At 35.9% G+C, this 11,153-nt stretch overlaps 1 protein-coding gene across 1 annotated transcript; it reads left to right on the forward strand.

Annotated features, from left to right (window-relative positions):
* Positions 1-4,237: 4,237 nt before the first annotated feature.
* LOC126800391 (organic cation/carnitine transporter 4) lies at positions 4,238-10,143 on the forward strand. The gene is made up of 2 exons (XM_050527757.1): positions 4,238-4,682; positions 8,881-10,143. The coding sequence occupies exons 1-2, from the start codon at positions 4,256-4,258 to the stop codon at positions 10,071-10,073; spliced, it is 1,620 nt and encodes a 539-aa protein (XP_050383714.1). The 5' UTR covers positions 4,238-4,255; the 3' UTR covers positions 10,074-10,143.
* The last annotated feature ends 1,010 nt before the right edge of the window (positions 10,144-11,153 follow it).

Genomic DNA, 11,153 nt, shown 5'->3' on the forward strand with positions numbered 1-11,153 from the left:
AAATGAATCACCCAAAGCAATAAAAGTAATAGTAACCAATCTTACTCTACCGATAACATACGAAAATCAATTCCACAATCCACACCCGACCTCGCTGATGACAATTCCACCCTTAAAAATTACAATCCCAAATCAAAAATTAAGAGTGAGTTTCAAATATCAATTGAAAGTAAATCATCACAACCCCTTACCGCTCCAAACTAAATGTCAACAAAACAAAGGGTGACCAAATTGAAACCCAGAGGAAGACTTAATCCTAATACACTTTACTGATGTAATGGGTGTGTCCTTGTTAGTGGAACTTTTAACCCTAGAAAAAACTTCGAGAACAAAATTATACCAAATACTAGAATCAAATAAAATGTGAACATACCCGGAGCAAGATCGCTTCTTTTGTCGCCCTATTACCTCGATGTCTTTTTCTAGATCGCCGACGAAATACCAGAACCAACCTAAGAAAGGTTTTCGATGAATTTTTGAGGAAGCAACCAAGATTGCTATAAACGTTTCAGGAGAACTATGCGGTGAAGAGCGAGAGGAAAATTTTATGACACATGTTCATGATCATCGACTGTTATATCATGGGAATGGCAAGACCGCAATTACCACAAAACCAAGAGTAGCCTGGTAATTTCGCATGAGCTAGTTACAATGTGGTCAATAGTGCACTGACCTAACTCAAAAATAGTATATAGTTAAATATTGATCTTTTTCAACTTAAAAGATACTATGTTGTGATCATAAGAAACTTGATACAAGAATTCTAATATGTGATTGTTATGTTTAAAGGTTTGATTTGATCATATATACAATCTATAGAAAAGAAGAATCATTGGTCTTAGTTAGGCCATGCGACATGAATTTTGTCATGTCAAATGGAGGTTGCTACTTTTGCTTTAACATTACCGATGAAGATTCTCTTATGTTTATTACAAATCTCTATACATGTGGATAGATTGTGCTCAAGGTCCCTCATGTTGCAATGGTTTCAGGAGAGGATACATGGTTCAAAGGATAGGGTGATGCAATTCTAGACATGAGCACTTTTGACATATTTGAAATTCACTAAAAATGGAACTTGGAACTCCAGGAAACAACAAAATAACAGTTATCTTTGATCCATCTGCTAGCCTATATATATAATAGATGGCTAGTGGTGATGTGGAGTTTCCATGCTTGGAGATGCCTATAGGGAAAACAGAGCAAGATTTCTTCTTACCATGAAACATATTTCTTGTAATCAATTGATGAACTTCTATAAATTACTATCGTATGTTATCACTGTTGATTATTTGTCAAGATGAATTGTGTCGTATGGAGTTTGACATGGATATATGTTAACCTATTTTTTTTTTTGTAAATATATTACAACAATTTATAGAAACTACATATACCAAAGGAATAATAATAAATCCAAAGACGTATAGACTTATAAAATTGACTGTATATTTTTGTATTGCTCTTTAACAACAGTGAGAATTTATTTTGTATAGTTCTAAGAGTTTTACCTAACTAATTACAGAAAACCCAAGTTTTCCACGTACATAAAAAAATTAATGAAGATGATTGTCCATTGATGACCACTTTAGTAATTATATCACTCTAAAGCATATAACTTACCAAATACTCAAATTGTTCTTTGGTCTCACAACAATTTCTAAAACAGTTTATCAAACACCTCAGTTGATTCCTCTCACAGCAACTTTAAAAATAATTATGTTCACAACAACTTCAAAATTAATTTTTCTCACAACACAGTTGTGCCAAACTGGGCCTTCCAATGCTTCTATAGCAATCTCTAATGCCCATCGCTCGTTTTGCAAGTTCTCTTGTTAAATTTCAAGAAAGTCCTTCATTTGCTAAGGTTTCAACTGAGAACATTTCATTCTTACAATGTATTCAAGGTGACATTTGTGGACTTATTCAACATGAATGCAGACCTTTTAGATATTTTATGGTATTGGTTAATGCATCGACGCATTTGACGCCTTTTCTATCCATAAGAAATTTTGTATTTGCCAAGTTATTAGCTGAGATCATCAAAGTTATGGCTCACCATTCTAACCATCCTATCAAATCTATTTGATTGGATAATGCTAGAGAATTCACCACCAAGACTTTTGATGATTACTGCATGTCTATTGGGATTGACATTAAACATCATGTTCCTCATGTTCATTCTCAGAACGGTCTAACAGAGGCTACCATTAAGCATATTCAGCTTGTTGATCGGGCTTTAGTTATGGGTACTAACCTACCGGTTTCTGTGTGGGGATATGCAGTGCTGCATTTAGCGACACTTATTTGTTTCAAAACCTACAACTAACCAAGCATTTAGTGTGTATCAAATGGTTACTGGTTACAAACCAATGTTTCACACTTGCGCATATTTGGTTGCGTCGTCTATGTGCCTATTAGGTCTGCACTACGTACTAAGATGAGTCCTCAAAGACGATTAGGTATCTATGTTGGCTATAATTCTCCAACTATTATCCGCTAAATAGAACCAACCATCAGAGATCTCTTTACTGTAGGATTTGCAGATTGTCACTTTGATGAGACATGTTTCCCGTTGTTAGGGGGATGTGAATGTTATCTTTCCGAATGAACGTCAAGAATTGACGTGGTGTGTCCCCACTATATTTCATTATGATTCCAGCACTGCTCAAAGTGAGTCAGAAGTGCAACACATTATCAACCTCTAGAAAGTCGCGGATTCGATACATGACGACTTTATAGATATTGCTAGAGTGACGATCGAACATACCCACTGCAAATGTACCGGCATGGTTAAATGTCCCGAAATACAGGCATGGAAGACAAGCTCTTGGACCTAGCAATGTTGGTGCCATCCCCGAAGTGGGACGAAGCCCGGCGGCGTCACCACCGTACACTGTGGTGTTGCGGCGTCCCTAGTGATGATGTCGCCATGATGAACTGGTTTTAAGCTGCTTCAGCCTCAGCTCCTCCCAAGAAGAGGGGGAGACCAAAAAACCTCTAAGGATTCAAAGCCTAGAAAGATGCGAATGACCATGACACAACGCGTCATTAACAATGAATCACTATCGTATGAAATTGTCTCAGATTACAGATATGTCCATGAATCAACTCAAGTGTTACCGTGGGACGCTATGGAACCTTGTTTGATGCCAAAGAACAACGAAATCTCTGTGAACTACACTAGTGAGCATTCGGTTCAAAACACAACTACTACATGCATTGATTATATTTTGTTGATTTCGTCGCACATGAGATCATATTTAAAAATGGTGTTGAACCCCTCTTTGTAGCTGAATGTGAACAAAGAGTAGATTAGCCGAAGTGGAAGGATGCAACCTTATTACCTATATTCTAGTTCAAAATGAGTAAAGACTTATTAAAACCATATTATAGATTATGCTACTTTCTTAAATTAGTCATGTAAATGTTTATTTTATATATAATTTTGCTTGATTTTATATTAATAATTCATGCGGGTTCATTTCATATTAACGGGTTGACTCATGGTTGACCCGATTATTAAATGGGTCATAGTGGATTAACCCACCGCTGACCCATTTTCTAATCGAACGGGTTCAACTGGTTTTATTTCGTGCGGATTTCGAGTCATGATATTGGGTCGTGTCGAAATTGACATGCCTAATTGATAAGGGTATTTAAGGAATCATTCTTCTCTTAGTTTTGGGCCTTGTAAAAAAATGTCCTTAAATGGGCAAAAATATTTTGGTGTCCTTATAATATAAGTCATGAATTGGCTTTATATATAATTAGGCAATATATCAATTATTTCCCCCGCTAAAAGTATCAATTATTGCTCGATCTCGCTCACAAAAATTATCATTCTACCACGCAAGCAGTGCCAAACAGATAGTGCGGGAAATAGATGATTCGATACTCGTCTGGCAAACCTTCACATTCTTTCTCTCACTTGTTCGACACTTTTTTTACATGCATGTTCCTCGCTCTATCTTCTCATGATTTACACTGAAATGGATGTTATTGAAAGAAAAAAAAAAGCCGCAGCAAAAACAGAACCTCTCATCGATTAATTATCGATCTCAAAAGAGGTCCACCCTGTTTCGTAGCTCTAATATCCAACCCTAGTCAATATCTATGATCCAACGAATCAAGGGATAAGATACATCCACGTGTCATTTAAGAAGCAGTACACTCCTCCTGGAACACCTATAAGAAATGCATTAACGATTACTTCGGTGCAAACCAAGAAGTTGAAGCCCTCACAAAAAAAAATAACATGACTTCCTGTGATTCAGGGGACCGGAGCTCCGATATCCGGGAACCCCTCATCATCCCTGCCCCAAAGAAATCCGCGGGGGAGAATCAAAAGGAGAAGCTATGCATCGACGACATGCTCCAAAAGTATTGCGGCGAGTTCGGGCCGTGGCAGCGCTGGCACTTCGTGCTGACCAGCTTGGCTTGGGCTCTCGAGGCGTTTCACACCATGGTCATGATCTTCGCCGACCGTGAACCGAGCTGGAGGTGTCTGGATGGTCATTCGGGCTGCGACTCGAACGCGCCGAGCGTCTGTGGTTTCGCTCCGGGGTCGTGGGAGTGGCTCGGCGGCCCGGTAAGCTCGACGGTTGCGGAATGGGGTCTTGTTTGTGAAGAGAAGTATAAGGTTGGGTTGGCGCAGGCCTTGTTCTTCGGCGGCTGTATGATTGGTCAGTTTTTTCCTACTCTTTCTCTTGTTTTAGTTAATCAGTCATTATTTCGTATTTCCGAAAATTCATCAGCCATTCATATTCCTTTTCTAGTTTTCTCTCGAGTAACTAAAACCCTTCATATTCATGCAAAGAAACCAAGCATTAGACTCTAATTACCCGTTAATATTGTATTAGAGGGTGAGGAGGTATAAGATAAACATAGTTAGCACGACACAACAGTACAAAAGAGTTGCGTTTTTGGACTTGGCAGTGATAACTGATAAGATGTATTTTCATGTGGGAGAGGATGAAGACAATGAGCAAGTATATATAGAATATACTTTAAGGTCTAATCTAACCAAGAAAACGAAAACCAAGATGAGGGTGAGGGCATGCATATAGCTATGGGCTGGTACAATATTGAGATGTGGGTGCGATGCATGTAGTTTGACCATATCTCTTTAGAAAGATTTTTCTAAACCATATTTTACTATTGGCTAGTAATGCGGATAACACCAAAACAACTGCATTAGCTCTCTATGATTGTTATCAAATTTGTACTGATCATTATAGACTAGCCTAGTTAGCTTTCGAATATGACAACCTTATATTGCGATCCCTTAAGGTTATGATTAAAAAAACATAATCACTGATTTGTTTCCTGGTTACTGGTTATTTTGGGGGGTTTACACTCATTTTATTACACGTCCTTAATGAGATGCTATAATTAATTTTTTGTCACTACATGTTGTATGTCCACGCTAATGCCTATATGGTCATTAAAATTCATATTTTACGATGGCGTTTTGAATTAAGGTTAGAGGTAATTTTTTTCCTTCTTTTAATTACTGATCAATAGAGGGAGAATCTTTAGGGATGAGATGAGTAATGTACTCATGTAGTAGCTTATATTTTCAATTACAAATCACATGGAGTTCTGAATTCTCATTTACCAATATGGTTTTTTTATGAGGAGTGCTAGGACGCCACCATTCAGCACTGCAATGCTGTGTGACACGTCACATTTTCACATAAAAAATTATTATATAAAAAAGGTCTATTTAAATAAAAATACAATCACATTCTTGTTAATCAAACGGTTCTAAATTATTATAAAAGTATTTTTTTTTCTTTTTATCATTTCTTATTTTTTCATCACAATAATGCTTTTAAAATACAATTTACGAAAATATGCTTGAAAATATGTGTGTGCACACCCAAAATATATATATAATATTTATCTTTAAATTTCAGACGATGTAAGTTACCTACAACATTTATAATTAGATGAAATTTTTGGTAAGATTTTTTTAGTTTTTTTTTTTCTGAAAGGGAATATTCTTTTGTTAGGGTATAATCAATTTAAGGGGATATGTAAGGTACCAAATGTTATTTTTCCTAGAGTATACATATCTTAATTAATAACATATTTAATACAATTATGTCTATGGTAATCTTTCTAGTGACAAATATGCCAAGATTCATGACTTTCTTATTTAATTAATTTACATTTATGATTAATTAATGTTTCTAATTAATTAATACAATTCATATAAGCACTCCACACACACATATATATATATATATATTTATACAGTCTCTATCCAGAGTGAAGCTTCACTCTGAAATTACAGAGTGAAGTTCCAATTTTGGCACACTTTTCGGTCAAATGTTTTCACCATAAGTGATTCAATATTTATGTATGCTATTCAAGATCATCTCTACAAAATTTCATCCAATTTGACAATGGTTTGAGCTTTCAAAATTGGGATTTACACGAACGGTTCACGTTGAACAGTTTTAATTCATTCATTGATTTAATCTAATTTTAATACCTTAACGATATCTTAATCAGATGAAATTTTGTATAGATTATCTTGTATATCATACCTAAATATTGAATCGCTTATGGTGAAAAAATTTGACCGAAAAGTGTGCCAAAATTAGAACTTCACTCTGTAATTTCAGAGTGAAGCTTCACTCTGGATAGGGACTATATATATATATATCACCCATACACACATACATATATATATATATATATTTATATATTTCAAGCATATTTTATAGATATCGTATTTTTATTACATTTTGAAAGCATTTTGAAAACAATGATATAAAAAGGAATTTTAAATTTTTTATAATAATTTAGGGTCGTTGGATTAACATAAGATTAGATTTTTATTCAAAAATAACATTTTGTGATTATTGTAATTGCTGACATGACAAAGTGACGTGGCGTGTCACGTGGGATTACGGCGCCAGATCTGACGTCATATTATGACGCTAAAACATTTTCATTTTTTAATACTACCATAGTACCACACCCTCCCTACATGCATGCAGTACAGATCAAACGTACTCCTCTAAAAAAAATTGTGTATGTGCATTTTTCCATATTTTTTCAAATTCTTGAACACAACACGTCATCATGAGAACAATTGTAGACAATTCTTCATGAGTATATTCAAATATAATGAACCGAATAAGAAATTTGAATAATCATATAATTAGTTCAATGAAACTAATTATTTAGATTTTTGGGCGTCACGCCTAGTTCACATCTCTAGCTTCATAGTAGAAGCCAACTACGTAGTACGTACTCTCTACACTCAGATTAATAATCGAGTCATTTGGCCTCCAAACTGATGAAACCAAGCCCCGAAAGTCGGAGGGTATCCTAAAAATAATGAAATGATTTAAAGCACTAAAACCAGCAGGAGTATCTTCAAAATGAATATATTTGTCAGAAGAAAAAAGCAATTTGAGTTGCGGGTAAAAATAGCCGGAGATGTGGAGTATATATAAAAACTATAAAGCATGGCTAAAGGTCAATCTATGCGGGTGCTTTTGGCAAAAGATAAGCCCAGATTTTTAAACTATAAAAGCAACAAAGCATGGCTTTGTCGTTGTCTTTGCTGCTGAAGTCTGCTTCCCGCATTGTGATGTGAGGAACCTTCCTTAAGCTTATCTAAGCTCTCACGTGTTCTTCTCTCCATTGAACATGTAGTGCATGATCATCATATATATAATCTTACGGATAAATGATCGAGTCGATTAGTTGCAACGACCAAGTCTCTCTCGACCAAGTTTGATTATATCAGGGTTAAAACTTGTATATGTTGTCGATTAGTTGCAACGACCAAGTCTCTCTAGCTACGTACTGCCATTATTTCCTTTGGTTTAATAAACTGATAGATGTTGTTGATGGTTATTTCCTTTTATTAAAACAGACTAAACCACCATACCATAAGCTAGCTTACGATGCTGCTCATGAATCATGATGTACGTAGCTCATTTCCTTTTCCAAAACTAGACTAAGCATGTCCAGGACCAGCAGCTAGCTTCTTTAGTTACCTGTAAAGGAGTATTGTTCCTCTTTCTGTTTTTTCTTTCGACACTTTAATAACAGCATATGCTTCTCAGATCAGCATCGATGCGGTTATGAACCTTTTAATCATTTCATCCCTTTTCTGGTTTTCATTTTCTCTTCTATTTCTTTGGACAGTGATGAATATCGATACGTGTACGTACTATATATGTAACATGCATCACCGTTTTCCTTATCTTCAGAAAAAATGTGTTTGTCTGTGTGCCCCCAACTCATTGGCTTAACAGTAGCTATCAATTAGTTCAACTAGACATGGCATGCTTGGTCATCTTTGAGCTATGAAACTCCGACTTCTTCGAGAGGAAGAAAGGATGTCACACGGTTCTCGATCAAGGCATGCCACTAACCATATAAACTTGCTCATGATATATAATTGAGTATTCATGATTTTCATCCAGAATAATTCTAGCATACATTTCTTACTAGTACGTACGCGACTGCAACATGACTATATTGTCGCTTTCTCAGCCTGTTAAATTTTGTATTAACTAATTACATTTTACCTTGTACCAAATACACGCGAGGGTGATCGATCTAGTGAAGAAAACCTATGCCATTCATCACTGTTCTACTCTTTTAATTGCTCATTAATCATTATAACATTTGATATTATAAATAAAAATTGTCCGAAGTGTTGGATCTAATATCTTAAAAGAATGTACGATCAGAATGAAAGATGTAGACAATTATTCCACCCTGACCATGGCACCAACATATGGGTAGTGACATTGAGCTGCATCTCTTCAACGATTTTGTTATGTGTGAAAGCATTTCCTATGATATTCACCAATAAAAGTAATGTAGCATAAGTACGTAAATTTGTAGGTGCTGGAGTTTTTGGGCATCTTGCAGACTCATTCCTTGGAAGAAAAGGTTCCTTAACTGCAGTCTGCTTATTGAATACCATCTTTGGTTGCTTAACGGCATTCTCCCCTAACTATTGGAGCTACGTCCTCCTCCGTCTCCTCACTGGCTTCAGCACCGGCGGCGTCGGCCTCTGCGCTTTTGTCCTCGCGACTGAACCTGTTGGTCCCACAAAGCGCGGGACTGCAGGAATGTCCACGTTCTACTTCTTCTCAACCGGCATCGCACTACTTGCAGGCATAGCTTACATCTACCCATCATGGCGAGAACTCTACATTGCCTCCTCGATCCCCTCCTTCCTTTTCCTCGTCGCAGTCCTTCCCTTCCTCTCGGAGTCTCCAAGGTGGTACCTTGTACGAGGCAAAGTAAACGAGGCCACGAAACTCATGAGTGCCATTGCCAAGTCGAATGGAAATCACCTCCCCAGTGGAGTTGTTCTAACCCTAGATGAAGAAGTAAACGATACAGATGATCACAGTGAGACATACTTGAGCTCCAATGACAAAGAAGCCATAAGTGGTTCCGTCATTGATGTGATCAAGTCGCCGATGACTAGAACTCGGCTGATTCTAGCGGTTGTCATAAACTTCTTGTGTTCAATTGTGTACTACGGCTTGAGCTTGAACGTTGTCAACCTCGACACCAACCTCTACCTCAACGTGCTGCTCAATGCGGTTGCAGAAATGCCAGCATATGCTATCACGGCAATATTACTCGATAAGTACGGAAGGAAGCCACTGGCCATTGGGACACTCTGGTTTAGTGGGGTTTTCTGCTTTGTTGGGAGCTTGATGAAGAGCGTTGGGATCTGGAAGGTTGTGAGAACGGTGTGTGGGATTTTGGGGATATTTGGAATGGCGGGGACTTACAATCTGTTGTTTATTTACACAACTGAGTTGTTTCCTACCGTGGTTAGGAATGCGGCTCTTGGTTGTGCAACACAGGCGGCGCAAATGGGAGCTATTCTTGCGCCGATCGTGGTGGTTTTGGGTGGCGGTTTACCATTTGCAGTGTTTGCGGCATGTGGGATTGCCGGGGGAGTGTTTGCATTTTATCTGCCGGAGACGTTGAATAAGCCATTGTATGATACGATGGCCGGGATGGAGGACAGGGCTTGTACTAGAACTGATACTGATTGTACAAGTAAAGTGTGAACAGCATGTTCAATTTCTAAATAGAACAATAATACTCTTCAGATTCATCGAAATAAATTTATTTTCTGTTTTCCAAAAAAATTAAAAAAATCCACAGTTTTCATATAGGAATTTCAATAAAATCATGTTTTACGGAAATCCACTTGTGTTTTTGAGATATTAGTGTATGCGCGCTTGTTGAGTCATATATTCAAATGGAAAATGTTTTAGGGCCATATATGGCTCTAAATTATTATAAAAAAATTTTTAGTTTTTTTATATCATTTATTTTTTTCAAAATGCTTTTAAAAAGTAATAAAAAAAATACGATATATACAAAGTATGCTTGAAATATATAGATATATATATATGTGTGTGTGTGTGTGTGCGGGCAATATATATATATATATATATATATATATATATATACACACGTGTGTGTGTGTGAGATGTCTATATGGTAATTGTATTAATTAATTATAACCATTAATTAATCGTAATGTAATTAATTAAATAAGAAAGTCATGAATCTTGACATATTTGTCACTAGAAAAATTACAATTGACATAATTGTATTAAATATGATATTAATTAAGATGTGTGTACTCTAGGAAAAATAACATTTGTTACCTTACATATCCCCTTAAATCGATTATACCCTAACAAAATAATATTCTCTTTCAGAAAAAAAAAAACTAAAAGAATCTTACTAAAATTTCATCTAAATATAAATGTTATATTTACCTTACATTGTCTAAAATTTATAAATAAATATATTTTGTGCATATATATATATATATATATATATGTCGCGCGTACACACATATTTCAAGCATATTTTCGTAAATTTTAATTTTTTTAATTGTATTTTAGAATCATTATTGTGATGAAAAAGAAGAAATGATAAAAAGAACATATAATAATTTAGAACCATTGGATTAATAATGATTTTTTTAAAATGACATTTTTATATAATTTTAATTGTTGATGTGTCAATGTGACCATTGTGACGTGTCATGCCACGTATGATTGTGGCGCCGGGAAAGAGAGAAACTCTCATAGAGCAAGGATTAAGTGTACTTCACAAACGTGTTATTCAAT

This window comes from Argentina anserina, chromosome 6 (assembly GCF_933775445.1).
Source record: "Argentina anserina chromosome 6, drPotAnse1.1, whole genome shotgun sequence".
NCBI classification, from domain to species: domain Eukaryota; kingdom Viridiplantae; phylum Streptophyta; class Magnoliopsida; order Rosales; family Rosaceae; genus Argentina; species Argentina anserina.